Below are 23,091 nucleotides of genomic sequence, written 5' to 3'. Positions count from 1 at the left end.
ACGGCCGCCTTCAGCGTAGCAACACGTTTCGTGAATAGCTAACCTTGTAATTGTCTCTACTCTTCGTTATTTCCGAAAGAACTTGGAGAACTAAGTCATATTATGATTACCATCTCTTACCTCTTTTCATTCCCACCTTCGTGGGTGTGGGGCCCAAGGTCGGAAAATCGGTTTTCAGTTACTTTCGACAATAGCAAAGGCCAGCCACTTTTGCTACGTCGCTTGCGTAGCTCACAAATTGATGCCAAAGCGATTACGCCGATGGCGTGAGAGGGGCGGTCAGTGGGTGGTGCTGCGCTAGCAGCGTTACTACCGCTGGGCTAGAGGCGTATCTTAACAGGTTGGGGTGCCCCCGATGGCCGGGGGCGGGGTTGGTGAATAGGGAAGTGGCGCAAATTCGTGGATCGCTCCGCTGAATCCGCCCGCGCGTCGCCGGCGTCGCCACCGCCCCCCGTCCCGGCCCCCCCTCCCCCCGCCGGGTTCCCGCAGCCCAGCCCGGTCCAGCCCGGTTCCCGGGAGGATGAAGTTCGTGTACAAAGAGGAGCATCCGTTCGAGAAGCGCCGCTCTGAGGGCGAGAAGATCCGAAAGAAATACCCGGACCGGGTCCCGGTAGGACAGTAGCCAGGGCCGAGGACTCGGGACGCTGACGCTGACGCCACAGCCTGGGTTTGGGTCCGGGACTGGCTGCGCGGGGATCAGGCTGCCGGCTGTGGTGGGCTTGGTAGCGAGCCTGAAACTGCTGTCCCTGGGACTGGGGGTGAAAGGAGTGGGGTAGCGATAGAGCGAAGGATGAGGGGATGTGGAGGGGAGAGAGAAACCTTGGCATTCGTGTGAGTGGAGGCCTTAGGGAGTTTGACAGCCTGAGGTTCACATGGTCATCCCCCCCAGTTAGCTAGGATTTCGAGGTTGAAGCTCTAGTTGGCCCAGACAAGTCATCTTTGATTAAGAGAGTCGTTTTTATGGCGCCCTATTCAGGGATTGATCCTGGGTATTTATTTAGGTAGCTACAGTCGGTGTGGTCAGGATCTCTGACACTCTGCTGTACCGCGTGTGCAGAGACAAAGAGAAATTAGTCTGGGGTAGATTTAGGTACTAGGAATATTTGTTGCTTGAATTCTTGACAGGTGGAGCTGCAGGGTTGTATTCCTTGTATTTCCTAATTTTGATTTTTCCTTTATCAGGTGATAGTAGAAAAGGCTCCCAAAGCCCGAATAGGAGACCTGGACAAAAAGAAATACCTGGTGCCTTCTGATCTCACAGGTGGGAACCTGACCCAAGACCCAGGTTTGCTTTCTGTGGGTGGGAATACAATCTCTGTGGGAGGAGGCTCCACTTAGCAGCTGTTCTTTTGAAGGTATTTATGATCTCTGTGACTTTCTTGTACCTTGTATCTTTGGCAGTTGGTCAGTTCTACTTCCTGATCCGGAAGCGAATTCATCTCCGAGCTGAGGATGCCTTGTTCTTCTTTGTCAACAATGTCATTCCACCTACCAGTGCCACGATGGGTCAGCTATACCAGGTATGGCAACTAGGAAGTAGTGGAGGCTTTGGAGAGGAGTCTTGGAAGATCTTGAGGAAAAGAAAGTGTTAGGTCAGCAATTCTTGGACTAGCTGGCTAGCTTGTCTTAAAATTTCATGATAGTTCTGGGTTGGGGGTTTAAATAGAACATTAGAGTAGAGAGAAGTGAACGGTGAACTGGAGGAACCGTTCTGATCAGTCAGTATTCCCCCTAGTCCTCCTCCCCTTTCCAAGGCAGCAGAGAACACTTTGAGATCTTTTGCTCAGGGTTGCTGTACGAATGATACTGTTTGATTGCTCGCACACAGAGTCAGTGAGGGAGAGAGTCAGACGTTGGTTTTGGGGGTCTTCAAAATTAGTTTTTGAAGAATGTGTCTGGCTGGTGGTTGGTTCAAGTAACTGAAGCCTGGTTGCCTGAACACCATTCTCTGCTTTCACCCCAGGAACACCATGAAGAAGACTTCTTTCTATACATTGCCTACAGTGATGAAAGTGTCTACGGTCTGTGAAGCTGCTGCCCCTGAGGTGTGGGGGGGGTTCTCATTCTACAAAGAGAGAGGTGGCTCCTCTTCCTTGACCTCCTCCTCCTCCTTCAGGCTGAAACACCACCTCTTTTCTTCAGGGCCTGCACTTTTTAATGTTTAAGGCCTTCTCTCCAGCTCCTCCTAGCAGGAGGGGTAATGGAGGAGATGGCCTCTTGTACCGCTCCTTTCTCCTTTCTTCCCCTTTCTCTGCCCACCTTTCCCATTCTGCTTTAGACTTCTTGATTGTCAATGTCAGTCACATCCAGTGATTGTTTTGGTTTCTGTTCCCTTTCTAACTGCCCTAGGGGCTCAGCAATCCCTTCCTTTCACTACCTTCTTTTATGGGGGTAGTTGGAAGGGACTGAAATTGTGGGGGGAAGGTAGGAGGCACATCAATAAAGAGGAAACCACCAAGCTGAACTGAATTTTGCCTTATGTTGCCCCCTCACCCTTTTTTTTTAAGTTTCGTGGAGGCGTCATGGGCTTCAGTGGTGGGGAAAGAGGAGGAATAGGTACAGGTTGAAGGGATAGAAGTATATTTTGGCTTATTCTATTTACGTTGGGCTTGTCCCCGTCTCTGTAAAAGGGGTGATTTTGTGATGGACTGGAACACTGTGAGTATCGTTTCATGAAATTTTATTTATTTCTCGATTTATTTATTTATTTTGAGTCAGAGTCTCACTGGTTTTTTTTTTTTTTTTGAGACAGAGTCTCACTCTGTTGCCTGCGCTAGAGTGCCGTGGCGTCAGCCTAGCTCACAGCAACCTCAAACTCCTGGGCTCAAGCGATCCTTCTGCCTCAGCCTCCCAAGTAGCTGGGACTACAGGCATGCGCCACCATGCCCAGCTAATTTTTTTCCTATATATTTTTAGTTGTCTGGTTAATTTCTTTTTATTTTTTAGTAGAGACGGGGTCTCACTGTTGCTCAGAGCTGGTCTCGAACTCCTGACCTCAAGCTTTCCTCCTGCCTAGGATTACAGGCGTGAGGCACCATGTCCGGCCAGGGTCTCACTCTTCTGCCCACGCTAGAGTGCAGTGGGGTCATAGCTCACTGCAACCTCAGACTTACGGGCTCAAGTGACCCTCCTGCCTCAGCCTCCTGAGTAGCTGGGACTACAGGTGTGCGCCACCATGCCTGGCTAATTTTTTGGTTTTTTGTAGAAACGGGGTCTCAACTATGTTGCTCAGGATGGTGTGGAACTCCTGGGCTCAAGCAATCCTCCCACCTCCCTTTCCCAAAGTGCTAAGATTACAGTGTCAGCCACCGCACCCAGCCTATATATGTGTATATAAAATACGTATATAGAACTAAATGTTAAAAATATTGATATAAAAAATTCTATTTTTTACTGTGGGTTCCTACAGAAGGATGTTTGAAAGTACCTGTTTTAGATAAAAACATCCAAATTCGTTTTTTATTTTTATTTTTTTAAAGGCCAGATTTGGCCATCCAAATTTGTTATAACGTTTTGGATTAAAGAGGAGGAGATTTTAGTGTGTGGGAGCTCGTAAAAGGACTGTTTGTTTTCAGTTGCATGTCACTTGGCCAGACTTTGTGCCGGCGTGTGCGATCCAGTGGAGTGGAATCTGAGGGAGGGAGAAAACTGGGAGGAGGGCGCCATTATCTCCAGGAGAACTTCATGTCCCGACGATCATTTCTCCGACTGGCCGGAAGTGGGGCGGTCCCCGGGAGGAGAAAGACTATGCAGAAAGAGGCAGTATGGTGGCCGAGAGTTCTAATCGCTTCTTCCTCTTCTTTCTTGGTCCCGCCCAGCCTACATTTCCCACGGGCCTGCGCGTGCTCTTCCGCTCTATCGTCTTGATCCCAGTCCCCCCGGCCGCTCCCCGGGGGGGCGGGAGCGGCGTAGTGCGCCTGCGCCAACATATGGCTTGCTGGGAACTGAAGTTCTAGAGCCTCATGCAGTCCTCTTTCCGCTGTCCCCAGACGAACTACAACCCCCTTGGTGCATTGCGCCTCGGCGCCGACGGAGGGAGGGGGATAGAAGAGGAGGGAGGGAAGAGAGAAGAGGAGGAGGGAGCAGGCGGCCGGCGGCGCGGGGGGAGGGGGGCCCCGGTCCGGGAGTGCGGGAGGCAGTGGTAGAGGGAGGTGGCGGCAGCGGCTAGCGGATTTGAGTCTCCACTAGGCTGAGGTGGATACTTCTGTGGAGCGAAGCAGTAGGAGCACCAGAGCACTAGAGGCGGCACTGGGATCCCCGGCTCAGGGGAGGGGGGCGCCGGACCGGGAGGAGGGGAGGGGGCGATGCTGGAAGCCATGGCGGAGCCCAGTCCCGAAGGTGAGCTCTCGACCGGCACCAAGCGCTGAGCCGGCGTGGGGGTGGGCGAGAAATCAATTGGCAAACTTGGAGGTCGAGCCCCGGAGCCCAGCAGGGGACTGTAGGGAGGGGGTCGGGGGCCTGGCCCTGGAGGTGGGAGAGCGACGAGTTGAGAGACCTTGGAGAAAGAGGAGTGGAAGACTGGGTTGAGGTAGTTGGCGATTAGACACTGTGTGTGGGGGGGAGGTGGGGGAGCGGAGGATAGGAGCTGGAAACCCGGAGCTTCGGGGGTTAGGGGCCGAAAGAGCCACCGGCAGGTTGGGGCCCTGGAGCTGGGGGAATCTGAGGGCCGGAGAGTTGTTGAGGAGGGAAGACGTATTAAAGGACTGAGTGAGGGGCCCGGTAGTTCGCCGAGGTGGGGGAGTTTGTGGCCGCGGAGCCGGAGCTCGGAGTAGTTGCCGCCGGAGGATAGCCCAGTGATTGTTGGAGGGGTGGGCAGGTAGTTGTGGGGAGAAGAGAGGGTCTGGGTATTGTCTGCAGTAGAGGGACCTGTAGTGGGGGTTAGTTGTGGGGAGAGAGAGTCGGGAAGCGAGGCGAGCTGGGTAGTTGAAGGGGGCGGTGGGGCGGTGGGGCGGGGTGGGGGGGTTGAGACCGGCGACTTGTGTGTGTGTGTGTGGGGGGGTGTTGGTTGGTGAGGGTTAGAGCCTGGGAGTTGCGGAGGATGAGGGGGGCAGCGGCGGCAGTAGCAGGGGCTGCTGTGGAGAAAGTAGCTTGTTGGGGGGAGGGGGCTAGAGTTTAGGGGTCCGTAGCCTGGTGACTTGGTGAGTACGGGGGCGGGGGGGGGGGGACGGCGGTCATAGAGAGCTCCGAACAGGGCCCGGGGGCCCGGTAGGGAGCCCGAGGAGCTCGAGACGGGGAGGGGCCAAAGCCCCGGATGGGGGCGGAGGGACGACGAAATTGTGGGGAGCGCGGTGCGGGGGGCAGGTGGGGCCGCGTCCGGGTTGGAGCTCTTTGGTCTGTCCCGGACGCGAAGTAGCGTTGGATGTGTGTGCCTGTGTGTGTTTGGGGTGGGGGTGAGGGGCGCGTCGGGCCTCGTGCTCGAGTAGAAGGGAAAGGGCCGGAGGGCGGGGAGCGGTTCAGCGTGGTCATCCTGGACCCTGGGGGCCGGCGGGCGGCGTGTGCGCTCTCGGAGGGCCTGAGGCGGTAGAGCGCGGTCGGGTAGGAACTCGGGGCTCTGAGCGCGTGTGAAGGACGGGGGTTGGGCGGGCGGCGGCCTGGGCTCGGTCCGGGAGCGGTATGGCGGGGTGGGGCGCCGAGAGATCCGAGTAGACTAGAGTCTATAGAGAAACCGTGTGTTGGGGGGGCGGGGCGCCGGGCCTCCGGGTGGGGGAAGGGGAGCGCTATAGCGAGGCCTGAGAGGGCGCCGCGCCCAGACTCCGCTCCTCATAGGGCGGAAGGGGGAGCAGGGGCAGGTCCAGCACAGCTGGGGGCCTGCTGGTCTGGCCCAGGGACCTGGGAGAGGAGGGGGTTCACTTGGGGCCAACAGGGTTTAGAGGTGAGGTTTTACACAGATTGCTTTTTAATGTCTTGAGTCAGCTTTTATTGCTTTTACAGATCCACCTCCGACCCTTAAACCAGAGACTCAGGTGAGTTTTCCTCTTACCTTTGCAGCATAGTATCACTGCCTGACAATCTCCCCTCCCCCCATCCCTCCTCCGCCCCTTCAACATTTCTCACTTAGGGCGCTTCTTAAACTCCTGTCTGGATTCCATGTTATCCATGTTTCCTTCCTTTCAGCCACCGGAGAAACGGCGGAGAACAATAGAGGATTTCAACAAATTCTGCAGTTTTGTTTTAGCCTACGCTGGTTACATCCCCCCTAGCAAAGAGGTAGGGACAGGAGGACGACTGACTTAAGGCTGGTATCCTAGGACTATAGAGGGGCTGTTGTGCAAATGGGACTGTATTACTTTATGGGAGGAGCCCCCCATAAATTATATGTAAGACGAGGGAAGTTGGAAACTCCTAGAGCTGTGGTAGGAAAGCTGGTATGGAGGGAGGGGATAACTAGCTTGAGCACCAGTGATAGGGAGAGGGGACTTGGAGGCTTTGGTCAAGATTTTGGCATGGTTTTGGAAGGTGTTTCTCACTAAATTTAGGAAGGTGAAAATAGTAACAAATAAGGCTGTACAGAAATACAGGGAAAGAAATATGGCTGTACCTTGGGGGATACAGTGTTCAAAGGCCCTGTGGGGGCTGTGGGGAGATGGTTAGAGCTTGAGGGCAGAGGGCACATGACAGAGGAGATGTTGATGGGAATTGGTATGTTAATAAGTTTTCTGAGTACTGTGAGATTTGGAGGTTGGGTAGGATATTTTAGGGTAGATCTAGTCCCTGGTTTTCAGACTGGGTTTGTGGAGGGGCTGAGATGACACCAGGCTCCTGCTAATTAATCCTGGTCTTTTACTCCTTTTAAGGAAAGTGACTGGCCAGCCTCTGGCTCCAGCTCTCCATTGCGAGGTGAGAGTGCAGCAGACAGTGATGGGTGGGACTCGGCCCCCTCAGATCTTCGAACCATCCAGACCTTTGTTAAGAAAGCAAAGTCATCTAAGAGGAGAGCTGCCCAAGCAGGTCCCACCCAGCCAGGACCCCCAAGGTCCACTTTCTCTCGTCTCCAGGCCCCTGACAGTGCCACCCTGCTTGAGAAGATGAAGCTCAAGGACTCTCTCTTTGATCTGGATGGGCCCAAAGTGGCATCTCCACTGTCTCCCACATCCCTGACACATCCCTCCCGGCCCCCTGCTGCTCTCACCCCAGTGCCCCTTTCCCAGGGAGACCTTTCCCAGCCTCCTCGAAAGAAGGACCGAAAGAACCGAAAGTTGGGGCCAGGATCAGGGGCTGGCTTTGGGGTGCTTCGGAGGCCTCGGCCAGCTCCTGGTGATGGGGAAAAGAGGTCTCGAATCAAAAAGAGCAAGAAACGGAAGTTAAAAAAGGCAGATCGAGGAGATAGACTCCCACCTCCTGGGCCTCCCCGGGCACCCCCCAGTGATACAGACTCTGAAGAGGAGGAGGAGGAGGAAGAAGAGGAGGAGGAGGAGGAGATGGCAGCAGTGGTAGGGGGTGAAGCCCCAGCCCCTGTGCTCCCAACACCCCCTGAGGCTCCTAGGCCCCCTGCCACAGTGCACCCTGAAGGAGCCCCTCCCACTGACAGTGAAAACAAGGAGGTGGGCAGCACTGAGACAAGCCAAGATGGAGATGCCAGCTCCAGTGAAGGTGAAATGCGGGTCATGGATGAGGACATCATGGTAGAATCAGGTGAGAGGTTTGGGGTTGCCCAGAGGCCGTTTGGATGAGGGGTTGGGGGTGTTTTGGATCCAAGCGGTCAGGCAGAACACCAAACAAACCTTCTTTTCCCTAGGTGATGACTCATGGGATCTGATCACGTGTTACTGCCGAAAGCCCTTTGCAGGGCGGCCCATGATTGAGTGCAGCCTGTGTGGGACGTGGATCCACCTCTCCTGTGCTAAGATTAAGAAGACCAATGTCCCTGACTTCTTTTATTGCCAGAAATGCAAGGAACTGCGGCCAGAGGCCCGGCGGTTAGTGGGGCCTCCAAAATCTGGAGAACCCTGATAGCGCCAACTTTAAGCTGGAACTTCCAAATGACAACATGACTTGGGAACTGAGCTTCTCAGGGTCCTCAGCCTATCCCCTGGAGCTTGGATACTGTCCCCTTTTCAAGGCAGGAATTCTCAAGGGAGACTTGTTTGAAAATAAGTCTCAAATTCCTACCCTGTCTTTCCTCCCCATTCTGTGAACTTGAAATCGGACCCATTACAGTTGGGGGTGGGAGGCTGTCTGGGTCTGTTAGACACATAATCTGTGTCTCTTGGCCCTGTCACCCCTCACTTTCTGGGCCTGGGTTGGAATTGGGATGGAATGGGACAGTTATCTATAAAACTCTAGTGTAAATATAGCACTCCCCTCCCTCATCTTTTCTTCTATTTCTCTCCCCATTTATTTTCTTCTCCACCAGTTGTATTTTTAATTTTGGACTTCCTCTTTTGGGCATGGCAGCTCAAAGGTGGAGTGCTAGAGCTTGGCCAAGCGAGGAAGGAAAGCAGAAAGGTGACGATTCTCACTCACCTCTTTTGTTTTTAATAATATTGGCCAGCTGTTTGTACAGACAGCCTGCGTGTTGTAAATAAAGCAGAGTGGGCTCTTTGGTGTTTTTAGCCCTCACTGACTGTCCTGCTTGGGAGGGAGGCTTTGGAAAAGCCGACTGAAGACTGGTTAGAGATGGGCCTGAAACCTAAAATGACACGCCTTTGGGCCACCCTTAAGGTATTCTGGAACAGCCAACCCTATGCCTCAATCTGATGTTTCTCCCCAACCCCAGTCTAGGCCCTTCCACAATCCGCACCCTCAGTCCCTGCACAAACACTCCCGTGGGTCAGAGTTGCTTCGCGCTCTTGCCTGAGTGGGGTAAACTGGGGTGCCAGCGGGTTGCCTGCTTCCTGAGGGCAGAGCCCAGCTTAATCTGGGTGCTCAGAGGACCCCGGGCAGGGGAGATGTTTGGGGGCGGGGCCGTTTAGGGTTGGGAGACCGTTGCCGAAGGCAGCGATCACGTGGCGGGGGCACTGGGGAGTCGTACGGTCACGTGACCCGATAGGAGTCACGTGACGGGGACGACGGAAGAGCGTGGAGCGGGCGAGCTTGTGTCACGTGACATGGGGAGAGGTGGGCGGGGACCTGGAGGGCGCTCGCGAGGTCGGCGGCAGTGGCTCGCGGCGGCGGCGGAGTCCGCGGCTTTGGGTTGCATCCCACGGCCCGCCCCCGCCCCTCGCCGCCACCGCGCTGACCCCCCCCCCACCTTCTCTTTGCATCTGTCGGGGTCTGGGTTGGTCCTGTTCGCGCTCGCGCCTAGGTTTGCGGGTGTGCGCAGGCGCCGCGGGGACGATTAGCCCCGTTGGGTGGGCGGTGGATCCCGGGAGCGCGCGGGCGAGACCATGGCGGGCAGCAGCACAGGGGGCGGTGGGGTCGGGGAGACGAAGGTGATTTACCACCTGGATGAGGAAGAGACGCCCTACCTGGTGAAGATCCCCGTCCCCGCCGAGCGCATCACCCTCGGCGATTTCAAGAGCGTTCTGCAGCGGCCCGCGGGCGCTAAGTACTTTTTCAAGTCTATGGATCAGGATTTCGGGTGAGCGCGAGGCCTAGATGGGACTGATGGGAGCAATGCTAGGGTGGATTGGACGACAAGGTGGGGCACACATCTACTCTGGGCCATACTGGCATTTTCTGGCTATGGTGGAGCGCGTTGTACTATGTATGCTGAGGTAGATTGGCCATCCCAGGATGGACAAGGTTGTGCTTGAACAGATCGAGACACGGAGCTACATAGGAGGGCAAACTGGGGTAATACCAAAGCAGGTTAGGGAAGATTAGGCTACACTGGAATAGATGGGGACACACTGGTTTATTTTGGGATATTCTGGACTGAGTAGATTGATCTATCTTCTGGAAGTTTAATACGTTCTGAACAGTCTTGTAGCACACAGGCTACGTATTCTGGAATTTCTTAATATAGATTGGGCTATATGGGAACAACTTGGTGACATTCTGGCCAATACTAGGGCAGACAGGATTGTTTTGGGTTATTCTAGTCTATGCTAATACAAAGATTGCTCTATTGGGATGTTCTAGGCTGCCCTGGAGAAACAGGCCATTCTGGACTGTATTGGATTTTATTGGTTAATCCTTGTTTCTCTTGGGGTCAGACATAGTTTTATTGGGGCACTCAGTATAGGGGCAGAGAAGACTGTTGGGGCCTGTGCTAGTATACACAGCTGTATTGGGATATTTTAGTCTATATTGGTGCAGGCAGCAGCATGTTGGTACATCGTGGGCTGTGCTGGAATAGATTGGGCTATCTTGGGGTAATTTGGGACATTCTGGGCTATCCTGGGCTAGACTGGGACTGTAAATAATGCAGAGTAAGCTCTTTTGTGTTTATGGCCTTTGGGACTGAGCCCTCTGGGTCCTCAACCTCCTGCTTTTTTGAAGGCAGGTTGGATTAAGTTGGGATATTGTGGGTTCTAGGAGAATGGAACAAACTGGACTGTACCTGGAAAAATTGTTCTGTATTAGGAGAGGGATACTATCTTGAAAGTTGTCTTGGGTTTAAATCAAGATTTTCTTATTTGTCAGCAGTGTAATCTTGAGTAATTTATTTACCTTTGTGCCTTGATTTCTTTATTTATGACACAGAAATAATCACAGAATAAAATGCATAGTTTAGGTGCGTGGTACATGGAAATTCTTGGTCAGTGCTGATTGTCAGTATTAGTACTGAGACTGACTAGTCCATAAACTAGGTTATGATGATACAGAATAATTTATCTTAGAGTCGGTTGAGCCATGTTGAGATTGGGTTATGCTGGGAAGAATACTACCTTATGCTGAGATAAATTGGTAGTGACTGGGCTGTCTTGTCACATTGATAGCAAATGGATTAAATTGGCATATGTCCAGGCTCCCACAACCATCTTAGGCTAAAGGGTTAATCAAACATGATGTCCTAATTTGGGGGTGAGGGTGTGTATGTGAAAGAGAGAGAAGGAACTAGGGTTTAGACTCTTGTGGTTTATATGTTTATTAATTTAGTCAACAAATAGCTGTTAATGTCTGGTAAATGTCAGATACTGTGCTGTGTGGCCAAGACATAGTGTTGAACAAAGTAAGTGTTAGTGATTTGATTTTGTGGTTGAGAAGAAGGGGCAAGTCAAGTCCACCTCAAGGAATCCATGGGAGATAAGACCTCCAATGCTGGGCTTTGGGATCTGTCAGGCCAAGCAGGTAGGTGCAGAGCTGCTCATGCCTGTAGTCCCATCTACTCGGGAGGCTGAGCTGGGAGGATCGCTTGAGCCCAGGAGTTCAAGGCTACAGTGAGCTATCATCACACCACTATACTCCAGCCTGGGCAACAGAACAAGACCGTGTCTCAAAAAATTAAAAAAAATTAGGCATGGTGGTGTAACCCTGTAGTTCCAGCTACTCAGGAGGCTACAGTGGGAGGATTGCTTGGGCTGTATTGTGCTATGCTAGTCGGGTGTCTGCACTAAGGTAGGCATCAGTATGCTGACCTCCTGGGAGCAGGGGACCACAAGGTTGCCTAAGGGAGGGGTGAATAGGTCCAGGTCAGAAGTGGAGCAGGTCAAAAGTCCCACGCTGATCAGTAGTGGGATCATGCCTGTGAATAGCCACTGCCCTCCAGCCTGGGCAACATAATGAGACCCCCATCTCTAAAAACAGAAAAGAAAAAAAAAAAACGAAACATTGCTTAGTGCAGAGTTTTGTGCCAGGTGAGGCTGAGGAGAATGGGAAGGCTGGCTTGGAAACTCAGCCTGATGAGGAGGTACTAGTGTTTGATCTAATGGGCGTTTTTACTTAGGCAAAGACAACAGCTTTGGATAGCTTTCTGGAAGTGAATTAGAGAAAACTAAAGGAAAGTGTAAGAGCAGAGACAAGATGAGGACCAAAGTTTTTTTTGGGAAAGGTGTGTAAGGAACAGGAACGGGATTGAGGGGAGGCTACCACCAAGACTCTTAAGTTAGATGTTTTGGGGAGCTTGGTAACCATAGAGGATTACCTTTGAAATTTGACTGACAGGTTTGAATCAGACTCAAGGATGTCTTTGTAGCAGTACTGTGCCCCTGAGGATGAGCTGAGGAGAGAAGAAGAAATAAGGAAAGGGAATTGAGTTTGGAGATTTCTTGGGTGTAGGAGTGAGTTGTTTCAGCATAAGAGAAGAGAACTTGGACACGGCAGAAGAAAGTCAACATCCTTAAGCTAGATAAAGATTTCAAAAACCTTCAAATGGGGTCGCAAGTCTAGCTCACTGACCTCTATTTGATCTCTCGGCAGGGTGGTGAAAGAGGAAATTTCAGACGACAGTGCCCGCCTCCCCTGCTTCAATGGAAGGGTGGTATCCTGGGTAAGGGACCCTGACTCTGAGGACCCAGTCCCCTCAGTACTGCCACGATCCTCCAAGCTTCAGTCTGTGTCTGTAGCCCTCCCCATCCCTGGTGTTGGAGGCCTTGGCTCTTTGCTGGGAGCCCCTCAGCCTTCTCCTTCTGGAGCCTCTAATACTTGCTACTGCTTTTTTGGGTTGTTCTCCAGGCTCTCTCAGACTCTGTCTCTTTTCGAATCCTTTCCCTTACTGCCATCTCTTATACCCCATCTTTCAATTGAGCTGCTTTTTATCACTTGCATCCTTCTAGCTAGTGTCATCAGATAATCCCCCACCGGAGATGGCTCCTCCAGCCCATGAGCCTCGCACAGAACTGGCACCTCCTCCCCCACCGTTACCCGCTCTGCCACCGGAGAGGACCAGCGGCATTGGGGACTCGAGGCCGCCATCCTTCCAGTGAGTCCTTTGGATTCTTGAGCCCAGGGGAGGGAGGTGACAAGGGAATCCAAACCCTTTGGGAGGAGAACCTGAGGATTTGGAGCCCTGTTCTCCTGACATGGATTGGAAACCATTTCTGCCCATCTAGCCCTAATATGTCCAGCAGCCATGAAAATCTGGAGCCTGAGACGGAAACCGAGTCAGTAGTTTCACTGAGGCGAGAGCGGCCTCGCAGGAGAGACAGCAGTGAGCATGGCGGTGAGGGGCAGGCCCTGGAGGCTGGTAGTCTGGGGGCCAGGGAGGGCTGGGCCAGACCCTGGCCTTGGTGGGGGTGAGGAGTGGGAGGCCTGGTTCCCAAACTTCCTGTTTATATGCAGCTGGGGGCCACAGGCCTGGCGGCCCCTCAAGACTGGAGCGCCACCTGGCTGGGTACGAGAGTTCCTCTACTCTTATGACCAGTGAGCTAGAGAGTACCAGCCTGGGGGACTCAGATGAGGACGATACCATGAGCAGGTATGGCTCCACTCATCTCCCTAGGGCTTCCAGCTCCCTCTCCTGCCTCCTTCCAGTCAATCCTGTCGTTCTTTCTCTTGGCCCCGTGACCACCTCATCCTATAAGTGCTCCCCTTCCCACCTCCTGACAGGTTCAGCAGTTCCACAGAGCAGAGCAGTGCCTCCCGCCTCCTTAAGCGCCACCGGCGGCGCAGGAAACAGCGGCCACCCCGTCTGGAGAGGGTGAGGGGGATCCCCTTGGGCAACTGGGATTTGGAGAAGGTGGGGGCGTGGACCTTGGTTTAGGTGGTCCTAGAACACAGACAGAACCCAGGGCTTATCCTGGGTTCTTGAAGGGCAGGCACTGTAGTTCCTTTCCCTTTTCCCACCACAGAGCTCATCCTTCAGCAGCGTCACGGATTCCACCATGTCTCTCAACATCATCACAGTCACACTCAACATGGGTACAGAGGGAGCCTGAGGCTGGGGGCATGGGGAGGACCTGGTCTCCAGGGTTCCCTGCAGTCACTGAGCTGGGGCTTCCCCTCCTCATATGGACTGTCTCCATAGAGAAGTACAACTTCCTGGGCATCTCCATTGTGGGCCAAAGCAACGAGCGGGGAGATGGAGGCATCTACATCGGCTCCATCATGAAGGGTGGGGCTGTGGCAGCTGATGGGCGCATCGAGCCAGGGGACATGCTTTTGCAGGTATGCTGGGGCAGGACCAGTGGGCAGGGGCTCTCTGTAGCCGGTCCCACCCTGCTTCTGACCAACCTCCCCTGATGTCTAGGTGAATGACATGAACTTTGAGAACATGAGCAATGATGATGCTGTGCGGGTGCTGAGGGACATTGTGCACAAGCCGGGGTGAGTCTCTGAGTTGGTCTCAGGTCCTCAGTCTGCTTGTTTTTTCTCTTTTACCTTTTGTTTTGTAGTTTTAGTAAGTGGTGAGACATAACACTCAGTACATGAAGTGAAAACGTGTAACGTAGTAAATGATTTTACAGTGAATACCCATGTTACCACCACCTAGATCATGAAATAGAAGACTGTCTATACCCCCCAATCCTCTACCTGCACTGTCCCTTCCTGTTGCCAACAATCGCACTCCCCCTAGGGTTAGTCACTCTCCTGGTTTCTTTGTCACCGTGACAAAGAAATGTTTGTTTCACTTGATAGTTTATCACCCATAGTTTACCATCCTTAAACAACACAGTTTAGTTTTACCTGTTCTTGAACTTTCTGTGAATAGAATTGTGCAGCGTGTACTCTTTTGTTTCACTCAGCTGTGTGTTTTTAAGAGTTATTCTTGTTGGTGAGTCATCCACATTGTGGAGCCTTCCCACCCTTACCTCTGGCCCAGCCACGTATGTGCTCTGTGCTCTTTTCTTGTTGCCCTCTTTCTGTCTCTCAGTTCATTCTTGTTCCAGGCCTCTGCCCTCCTGAGGCCTCCTCCCGCACTGCCCCCTGACTGGCCTCCTCTTCTCCACAGCCCCATTGTGCTGACTGTGGCCAAGTGCTGGGATCCCTCTCCCCAGGCCTATTTCACTCTCCCCCGAAGTGAGTGATGCTCAAGGAGGTGCCTGAGGCTGGGGCTGGTGGAGGAGGGGCCAGGTAGAGGTGGGGACCAGAGTCTGAGTTGGGGAGGGACAGGGCTGGTTTTCTGGGACTGAGAAGTGGTCATTTTGGTGGCCTTCTTTGTCCCAGATGAGCCCATCCAGCCAATTGACCCTGCTGCCTGGGTGTCACACTCTGCTGCACTGACTGGTACCTTCCCAGCCTATCCAGGCTCCTCGTCCATGAGCACCATCACGTCTGGATCCTCTTTGCCTGACGGTGAGCCCCCAGTCCACCCCGCCAAAGGCTGACCAGTGATGTCCTGACCCGCCACTCCTGTGTAAGTGGGTCCTACCTCTGACAACCCATTGTCTCCTCCGCCAGGCTGTGAGGGCCGGGGCCTCTCCATCCATACAGACATGGCATCTGTGACCAAGGCCATGGCAGCTCCAGAGTCTGGGCTGGAAGTCCGGGACCGCATGTGGCTCAAGATCACTATCCCTAATGCCTTTCTGGGTACAGCTGGGCCCTGGGCAGGTGGCATGGGGAGGGGAGGAAGAGGTGACCAAAGCTGGGAATGGGTGAGGGGCAAGGGGTGAGGGCAGAAATTGGGAGGAGACCCTGAGGCCTCTTTCCACTGTGACTGCTCTCAGGCTCAGATGTGGTCGACTGGCTCTACCATCACGTGGAGGGCTTTCCTGAGCGGCGGGAGGCCCGCAAGTACGCCAGCGGGCTGCTCAAGGCGGGCCTGATCCGACATACCGTAAACAAGATCACCTTCTCCGAGCAGTGTTATTATGTCTTCGGGGACCTCAGTGGTGGCTGTGAGAGTTGTGAGTGCCCCTGCCCCAAACCTGGGAGTTTAGCTCTGCCTGCCTTGTTCTGCCTCTCCAACCCCAGACCTAGCCTGGAAACCCAGCCAGGGCCACCAAGGATGGGTTGAGCAGTATGTGTCCTGTACTAGGTCCTTCACTGGCCCAGGTAGGGTTTGACGTCCACCCGTGTGCTGCTGGACAAGTCCTGCACCATGTGCAGGGCTGTGTCTGCTGTCGGGAGAGGCACCTCTTCCTGAGTCCCACAGAAGCATATGGGCTCGCGGTGGCCCTGGCTGTGCCCATGTCCTGATGGCAGCAGGAGGTGGGGAATTTCCTGTTGGAGGCCCTTGTGACCCCTCCCGTTTTAAACCCCATCATGGGTTGGTCTGGTCCCAGTTCCCCTCCATTCAGTATTTGAGGCCATGGCCTCTTGAAGCAGTGATGTCTTATTCTCTTCCCCTGCTTTCCAGACCTGGTCAACCTGTCTCTGAATGACAACGATGGCTCCAGTGGGGCTTCAGACCAGGACACCCTGGCTCCTCTGCCTGGGGCCACCCCCTGGCCCCTTCTGCCCACCTTCTCCTACCAATACCCAGCCCCACACCCCTACAGCCCCCAGCCCCCACCCTACCATGAGCTTTCATCTTACACCTATGGCGGGGGCAGTGCCAGCAGCCAGCACAGTGAGGGTAAGTCACCCCCAGCTACTGATATAGCCAGGGTCTGAGGGCGGAGCAGAGCTGAAGTGAGGGGGGGGAGGCTGGGATAGGGGAAGCCAGTGGAGCTGGGCTAGGGCTCAGTTGCCCCATCCCCACTCTCCCCACAGGCAGCCGGAGCAGTGAGTCGACACGAAGTGATGGGGGGGCAGGGCGCACAGGGAGGCCCGAGGAGCGGGCCCCCGAGTCCAAGTCTGGCAGTGGCAGTGAGTCTGAGCCATCCAGCCGAGGGGGCAGCATCCGGTGGGGTGGGGAACCTGGTGGGACTGGTGATGGGGGTCCTCTCCCCTCCAGAGGCTCAACTGGGGGTGCTCCGAATCTCCGAGCCCACCCAGGGCTCCATCCCTATGGACCACCCCCTGGCATGGCCCTCCCCTATAACCCCATGATGGTGGTCATGATGCCCCCACCCCCTGTACCCCCAGCAGTGCAGCCCCCTGGGGCTCCTCCAGTCAGAGACCTGGGCTCTGTGCCCCCAGAACTGACAGCCAGCCGCCAAAGCTTCCACATGGCCATGGGCAACCCCAGTGAGTTCTTTGTGGATGTTATGTAGAGCCCACTGTGGGGTCATGTTGGGTTTCTACCCTGGGCCCATCCAGTCTTAGCTTGGGGCTCCTGTTCTGTGATTAGGTGTCTTGTCAATCACACACTCCTTACTCCTCGCAGTGCCTGGGCTCAGCCTGCCGGCTGCTGTGGAGTTGTTGCCACTGTGACTCTCACCAGCAGTGCCTGGTTCCTCCCCCTTCTCTCAGGGGTAGACAAGGGACCTTCGGTTATTTTTAGCTTTACTGTTTTTTATAAGCCTTTTTGGGGGTTAAAATAGACTTTTTTACATTTTGGGGACTATTTTTTTAATAGACATTTCCTCTTTTATATGAAGAATCCCCATCTTCTGGGACCTGTTTTCTAACCCCAGAATGTGACCTCCTCCTCTAGTTGCCCAGTCAGCTCTGCCCTGCTGCAAAGGGTGGGCGGTGGTCAGTGGTACCCTGGGAGGAGGAAGGGGGTTGGTCACCCTAGACAGCAGTCCAAGAAAGCTGGGGTATTTGGCATTTGGGGCCATGTAGCTGCCTTTGTTACTCTATTTATTTTAGTCGCTTGTATAAAACACCGAATAAAGCAATAGAGGCAAACTCCCCACGCCTCTGGCTCCTTTCTTTGGGAGGGAAGCAGGCAGCTGAGGGAAAGAACTGAGACAGCAGCAAAGCATGACTTGTTAGAAACTTTATAATGTGTGAGGCAGTAAGTGCTCCTGAGAGCAGGCACAGTTCTGGGAGCAACAGGCCCTTCAGGGCAAACTGCTCCCAGGAAAGGGGCCTTGGCTTTGGCTTAAGAGAAGGCACATAAACAGGCCAGGCCCTGGCTGGGAGTACTCAGAAGCTGAGCGGGTTGCTGGTGACCATGCCACCTCGCTCCACCAAGGCCATGGAGATGGTTTTGAAGTTCCGGAATAGTTCTTGTTGCTGGGGGTCAGACTGCACAGCTGCCATGTTCTCCCGGATCCGGACTGCAGCCTGAGGAGAGAGGGAAGGAGAGGTTCAGGCTTGTGCCTTGAGACCCCACCTATGCTTGGCAGCCTGAGTCTCACCTCAGTACACCAGGTGTCACAGAGCATTTTCTCATGCCGGGCTGTGGGGTAGCCCTCACTCAGGGATCTTGAGGCCCTGGTGGGAAGCAGGAGGAGAAAATGAATCTGGACTGTGACCCTGGCCCATCCCCTCCTGTGGCACACGTCTCCCTCACTGCCGCCTCACCTGGAGAGAACCACCACCATAGCATAGAGGTCAATGGCCCCATCTGCCAGACGCTGCAGCAGGAACTGTTCATCTGTCAGGTAGATGGGAGGGGTGGGGGGCATTAATTTGAGGGAGAGGAAAGGAGGGGGGTGGGAACAGGCTGAGCTCACTCACTGACAATCCCCTTCTTGTGTTTTATCAGCTTGGCCTCCACCACAGTGGCAAACTGCTCCAGAGCTTGCACTGCCTGAGAAGATGGGGAAGGTGCGCAGGGCTCAGAACAGCCGCACCAGCAGCTCTGGGTACAGCCTCACCCCCGCCTTGACCACTCACCAGCTCGCCACTTCGGCTCAACTCTGGGTGGACGATTCCACTGAGACTCAGGCCACTGCCCAGTCCTGCCCGTCTTAGGAGAAGGGGGAGAATGGTCAGTTGCCATACATCATCCTGCCCTGCCCCGCCCCGCTGCACCCTCAAACCTACCTCCTCAGCTGCTTGCCTGCCTCTCCTAGCAGGAGGCCAGCATTCCCAAAAGGATTCTTAAGAGCACTGCCAAGCCCAGAGAGCTCCTTTCCTTTTTCCTATGAGGGAGGAGGGTCCAAGAATCAGGACTCATTGTCCTCCCCACCTCTTCCCCCTATTCTCCTTTCTTACCATACAGCCTTGCAGAGCCACAAACAACCGGAGAATGTCGTTCGTCCCTTCAAAGATGCGGAAGATGCGAATATCTCGGAGCACCCGCTCTACCCCAGACTCCTACCACCGGGGAAGACAGATCATAAGCTCCTGCTGAGATGTGCCTACCCATTCCCAGCCCAACTGAGGCTCCATGCAAAAAGGACCACCCTGTACCTTCATGAAGCCCATGCCCCCCATGATTTGGATGCAGTCGTCTGTCACCTTCCAGGCTGCTTCCTAGGGACAAAGAACCAGATGAGATCGGTTTTAGGGCTGAGATCCCAAACTGGACTTTCCCTCCCAGCATGCCTGGGTCCTCACCGAGGCAAAGATTTTGCTGATGGCGGCTTCTATCTGGAAGTCCGTGGATCCTTGGTCCATGTTGGCACTCACCATGTAAGCCATGGACTGAGGTTGCATGGTTGGAACATGGAAAGGAAAGTTGAAAAGGGCTGCACTGGACTCAACCTGATCACCAAATCTCTCAGACCAGGTCTGGCCTAGCTCCCCAGGCCCTTCTATTCACCTTTAACTCTGTGGTCAGGTCAGGCACATCTAAATATTTGGCCCCCTGAATCAGTTCATTGGTGCTTCCAGGCACTTGACTTCTTGAAAGGGGTGGGGTGGGGGTAGAGTTAACTTCTGGCACCTCTGGGAAGCACCTCAGCAGAACAGCATTGCTCTTGTCCTTCTGCAGAAGCTGAGCTGGCTATGCCTCCCCGCATCCCCTAGGGCATTGGTGTAAAGCTGGAGACCCACTGCCCCAGGTGCTGCTGGGGGTTGTAGTCTAACCGACTGAGAAGAAAGCTTCAGCGCTCCAGGGAAAGGGGCCCTCACCTCAGTCACATACTGCAGCGTAGCCATCCGGGCCAGCTTCTCCTGGATCAGCCCAAAGTTGTGAATTTTCTCCCCAAACTGGGTACGATTCGAAGCATGATCCACCTGGAAGAGGGTACATGCATCCCACTGTGGTTCACTGTTTCTGCAGTTTCCCTAGGAGAGGGGCTGGGGATGGGTCCAAGGTGGATGGAGACCTAAGCTAGCAGGTCTGGAGCTGCTAGGGGGCAGGGTCTGCTGTGGGGAACACCTGCATGGGAATAGGAACACATGGAAAGGAGGATAATCATGTTACTCACATTCAGGCTAACTAGTGACTTAGGTCGGGTACTCACCGCCTTGGCAATGATACTTCTCATGGTCCCTCCAAGGGCCGCGGCCATGCCAAACCTTCCATTATTGAGGATATGCATGGCAACCTTGAAGCCGCCCCCCACCTCACCCAGCACATTCTCTGCTGGCACCTGTACTCCATCAAAGAATACACTTGCTGTGTTGGAGGCCTTGATGCCCATCTTCTTCTCAGGGGGCCCACTGTGACAGGGCAGGACAAGAAAGCAGAGGTGTGTTTAACAGATTGCTACTGGGGTTCTGGGAACACTTGCTAAATGCACTGAGGACTAGGGAGGTTCATTATGTCCTGCTTCCACATGTTGGACAAGGTTGCTAGAGCCAATACTTTACATCAGTTCTATACATGTTAATCTCAAAGGGAACATGCTGTCTACTTGCTTTGGCTTTTGCACACCCTCCCAAGGTGACCTGTAACAACCGTCTCTCCCAAGCACTGTACTGCCTCCTTGGTCCTTCCTCCCCAAACCCACTCACTGGGTAACACCCCCAAAGCTTTTCTCCACCACAAAAGCTGTGATCTTCTCCTTCACGGTCCCTGTGGCTGCATCTGTAACTGGTGTCTTGGCAAAGACTGTGAAGATGTCTGCCAAGCCCCCGTTACTGTGGAAGAATGAGAGGGCGGTCAGGACATGGAGGACCCAGAGCAGTGGGGCCTGGAACTGGGCAGAGGTGGGAAAAGGGGAGAAATGGGAAGATTGCCTGATCCAAATCTTGGTTCCATTGAGGGTGTAATATTTTCCACAGGGGCTGGGCACAGCAGAGGTTCGGATGGAAGCTGCATCTGACCCACTTGAGGGCTCGGTTAGACAGAAAGCGGCCAGAGTTTCTCCTGTTGGGGAGAGTGCTCCTTTACCATGAGTCCTGTTGGGGATCAGAGTTCCCTCAGCTGGCTTCCTCCTCTCCCCAGGCAGTTCCCCCTTAATGCCTCTGGCAACATCCAGTTTATAACCCCCAACTAAAATGCCCAGCTATGCAGTGATCTAAGTGCCAACTGGCCTAATCAGTACCAAGCCCAGGACACCCCCAATCCCTGGGTCTCCTAGAATTATCTTACCAGATGCCAGTTTGGGGAGGTACTTTTCTTTCTGGGCCTTCGTGCCAAAGAGCAGGATGCCTTTGAAGCCGATGCTCTGATGGGCCCCCAGGGTAATGCCCACGGCAAGGTCATGCATGCCTACGATCTCCACCAAGCGGGTATACTGGAGGGGAAGTAGGCGTCTGGGGCTGTAACTAGCTTCATGGGGATCTGCCCTTAGCAGGAAAGTGTGGGCAACAGGGTAGGCCCTGATGTGGGCCATCCTCACAGAATGAGTGTGGAGTGAAGGAAGCCAGACCATGAAAGTCTGGTAGGAGGGAAACTACCTACTATCCTCTTGTTAGGCATTCCCCAACTTAGAGATTTATAAGGACTTGGGAACCAGAAGGAGGTGCGTGTAGATTGTCTTGTTACAGGGGTGAGTGTGTATGTTTCATAGGCCCCCAGGGCAGGTGTTTGAAAAAGACCTTAGCCCTACGGATGAAGAAAGAGGTGAATCTGCCAAGCTGGAGTATGGGGATATTGGGAAGTGGAGAGGGGAATCCCCTCACCTGGGTGTTGCAGAGGCCCACACCGCCCAGCTCACTGGGCACTTGCAGACCAAAGGCCCCGAGCTCCTTGAGGCCCTGCAAAGTGGTTTCTTCTACCATCTCCAGAGTGTCATTCTTAGCAGCATCATTCACCTCCTGGGGAAGGCACATGGATGCCACAGCCAGGCTCCATGTAAGCTCCTTAATATCTTCCCCCACCCCATCAGGGACCAAACCCAGTCATTGCTCACCTCAAAGAAACGGGACACAGGCCCAACTAGCTCTTTGAGAAATTGTGTCTGCTCCTCGTTGAGCACTGCAAGGTAGGGGGCCAGGCGGCCGGCCAGGCCGGTCAGGTGAGGCTGTCAGGGAAAACCATCCTGTCCCTCCCCAGCTCTGATGATCCTTTCCTTTCCTTACCAGACGGGTATGGGAACACCTGATCCGTGATGAGCTGGCCCTTGAACATCCCCACAGCAAAGGACTTAGATTCCTGGGCAGGGAGAAGGGAGCTTCAGGGAGCTGCCTGAGGTGGGTCTGCCCTGGGTTAGGTCCTCCCAGCGGCCTTGGGACTACATACCGCCTTGGCCCGTTTTTCCCTGGTCGATGCTTCAGAGGAGAGGGAATCTGACTTTTCCCGAACTGTCTGGGGAAAGAGATGATTCTCAAGACAGATGAAGGGCCTTCCGGTGTGCCAAGGAGAGCACAGAGCGGGGGGACTGGGCGGGTACGATTACCTTTCACCCAGTTTCATCCCAGGGCACCCTGGCTTGCCCTTTCACCTACTTTCGGTGCCAGAGCTGTCGGCAGGTGACTCGCACAAAGAGGGACACCTGCCGGCGGAAGGGACATGGGGGCCGAAGCGGTCCGGATTCCTACATCCCCCTACCAAGGCCACTGTCACTTACCTGGGCGGCCCCACTGGCATAGGGTCGCCGGGCAAGGCAAAGCCAGGGCTGCCCCAGGAGCGCACTGGGCCATGAGCTGTGGGGAGTAGGGGTTCAGTCTTGGCCGGGTCCCCAGACCCGCTGCCCCTCGTCCCTCATGTCATACACGGACCTTCCGCCCCTCAGCCTCAGCAGCAGCCGCCCCGCGCCCGAGACCGTTCGAACCGCCTCCATCTCCGAGCTCTCTGGCCGCCGCTGCCCTGGGCGTTGACCTAGCTCTCACGTCCCTCCTGCCCAAGTCTCGGTGCCCCTAGCCCTGACTCATTCTCCACAATGCACCGGGCTGTGGGGGCGGGGCTTCCGGGCAGCAGGGCATGCTGGGAGCTGTAGTTCTGGGTCTCCCGGCCCCTGCATTCTGGCTGACCTAGAGTGATCGCCAAGCGTCCCTTGTCTCCCTCAAACTCCTTCATCCTGCCTGTCCGAACTAGAGTCTAGTCCCTTGAAGGGGTGGTGGGATACGATGGGACGGAAGAGGGAGGAGCATAGGCTGCTGCAGCCAGAGGGATGGAGGTAGACCGAATGGAGGACTTCCCAGGGGGAGTTAGAAGGGAGAAGTGGGAAGAGAGAAGTGTAAGATAGAGATACCAGATGTAGAGGTAGGAAAAGACGACTCTTTGGGGTTCCTCATGAAATCTGTCTCCACTAACACAAAAGGGAGGGTATG

The 23,091-nt window shown here is 54.4% G+C and overlaps 4 protein-coding genes across 12 annotated transcripts in view; 3 read left to right on the top strand and 1 right to left on the bottom strand.

Moving 5' to 3' along the window:
* The first annotated feature begins 174 nt into the window (after nt 1–174).
* On the top strand, nt 175–2,464 carry LOC123650859 (GABA type A receptor-associated protein). The gene is made up of 4 exons (XM_045570067.1): nt 175–610; nt 1,183–1,261; nt 1,402–1,520; nt 1,964–2,464. The coding sequence occupies exons 1-4, from the start codon at nt 521–523 to the stop codon at nt 2,027–2,029; spliced, it is 354 nt and encodes a 117-aa protein (XP_045426023.1). The 5' UTR covers nt 175–520; the 3' UTR covers nt 2,030–2,464.
* Nucleotides 2,465–4,079: 1,615 nt separating this feature from the next.
* PHF23 (PHD finger protein 23) lies at nt 4,080–8,552 on the top strand. Its single transcript, XM_045570060.1, has 5 exons — nt 4,080–4,338; nt 5,932–5,963; nt 6,115–6,207; nt 6,795–7,632; nt 7,736–8,552. Exons 1-5 carry the CDS (start codon nt 4,305–4,307, stop codon nt 7,948–7,950), a joined length of 1,212 nt encoding a protein of 403 aa, XP_045426016.1. The 5' UTR covers nt 4,080–4,304; the 3' UTR covers nt 7,951–8,552.
* Nucleotides 8,553–9,037: 485 nt separating this feature from the next.
* DVL2 (dishevelled segment polarity protein 2) lies at nt 9,038–17,445 on the top strand. Of its 3 annotated transcripts, none has more exons than XM_045570049.1 (15): nt 9,038–9,520; nt 12,244–12,313; nt 12,600–12,745; nt 12,876–12,973; nt 13,105–13,240; nt 13,372–13,462; nt 13,614–13,683; nt 13,790–13,929; nt 14,012–14,088; nt 14,714–14,781; nt 14,929–15,057; nt 15,163–15,294; nt 15,432–15,611; nt 16,064–16,282; nt 16,420–17,445. In XM_045570049.1, exons 1-15 carry the CDS (start codon nt 9,327–9,329, stop codon nt 16,860–16,862), a joined length of 2,193 nt encoding a protein of 730 aa, XP_045426005.1. In that variant the 5' UTR covers nt 9,038–9,326; the 3' UTR covers nt 16,863–17,445. The 3 variants fall into 3 exon arrangements, with proteins under 3 accessions (XP_045426005.1, XP_045426004.1, XP_045426006.1); XM_045570048.1 differs by having other exon boundaries at nt 12,876–12,985; XM_045570050.1 differs by lacking the exon at nt 12,244–12,313 and having other exon boundaries at nt 9,452–9,520; nt 12,876–12,985.
* A 73-nt stretch (nt 17,446–17,518) lies between these two features.
* Nucleotides 17,519–23,091, bottom strand: part of ACADVL (acyl-CoA dehydrogenase very long chain) — a 64,975-nt gene continuing 59,402 nt past the window's right edge. Inside the window, exons 1-20 of one of the 7 annotated variants that reach the window (XM_045570055.1) lie at nt 22,540–22,704; nt 22,389–22,464; nt 22,061–22,126; nt 21,901–21,973; nt 21,732–21,796; nt 21,502–21,636; nt 20,969–21,113; nt 20,614–20,743; nt 20,389–20,514; nt 19,896–20,094; nt 19,561–19,665; nt 19,045–19,131; nt 18,898–18,960; nt 18,700–18,801; nt 18,529–18,626; nt 18,379–18,451; nt 18,220–18,292; nt 18,064–18,136; nt 17,898–17,973; nt 17,519–17,823 (exon numbers count right to left, since the gene is read on the bottom strand). In XM_045570055.1, coding sequence (XP_045426011.1) covers nt 17,683–17,823; nt 17,898–17,973; nt 18,064–18,136; nt 18,220–18,292; nt 18,379–18,451; nt 18,529–18,626; nt 18,700–18,801; nt 18,898–18,960; nt 19,045–19,131; nt 19,561–19,665; nt 19,896–20,094; nt 20,389–20,514; nt 20,614–20,743; nt 20,969–21,113; nt 21,502–21,636; nt 21,732–21,796; nt 21,901–21,973; nt 22,061–22,126; nt 22,389–22,464; nt 22,540–22,601 — 1,968 coding nt within the window. In that variant the 5' untranslated portion in view covers nt 22,602–22,704 and the 3' untranslated portion in view covers nt 17,519–17,682. Of the gene's footprint in view, nt 17,824–17,897; nt 17,974–18,063; nt 18,137–18,219; nt 18,293–18,378; nt 18,452–18,528; nt 18,627–18,699; nt 18,802–18,897; nt 18,961–19,044; nt 19,132–19,560; nt 19,666–19,895; nt 20,095–20,388; nt 20,744–20,968; nt 21,114–21,501; nt 21,637–21,731; nt 21,797–21,900; nt 21,974–22,060; nt 22,127–22,217; nt 22,465–22,539; nt 22,705–23,091 lie in introns of those variants that run through there. The other 6 variants (XM_045570052.1, XM_045570054.1, XM_045570058.1 and 3 more) reach the window with 6 other exon arrangements.

The sequence above is a fragment of the Lemur catta genome, chromosome 15, assembly GCF_020740605.2.
Source record: "Lemur catta isolate mLemCat1 chromosome 15, mLemCat1.pri, whole genome shotgun sequence".
NCBI classification, from domain to species: domain Eukaryota; kingdom Metazoa; phylum Chordata; class Mammalia; order Primates; family Lemuridae; genus Lemur; species Lemur catta.
This window is presented reverse-complemented; position numbering and strand designations above follow the sequence as displayed.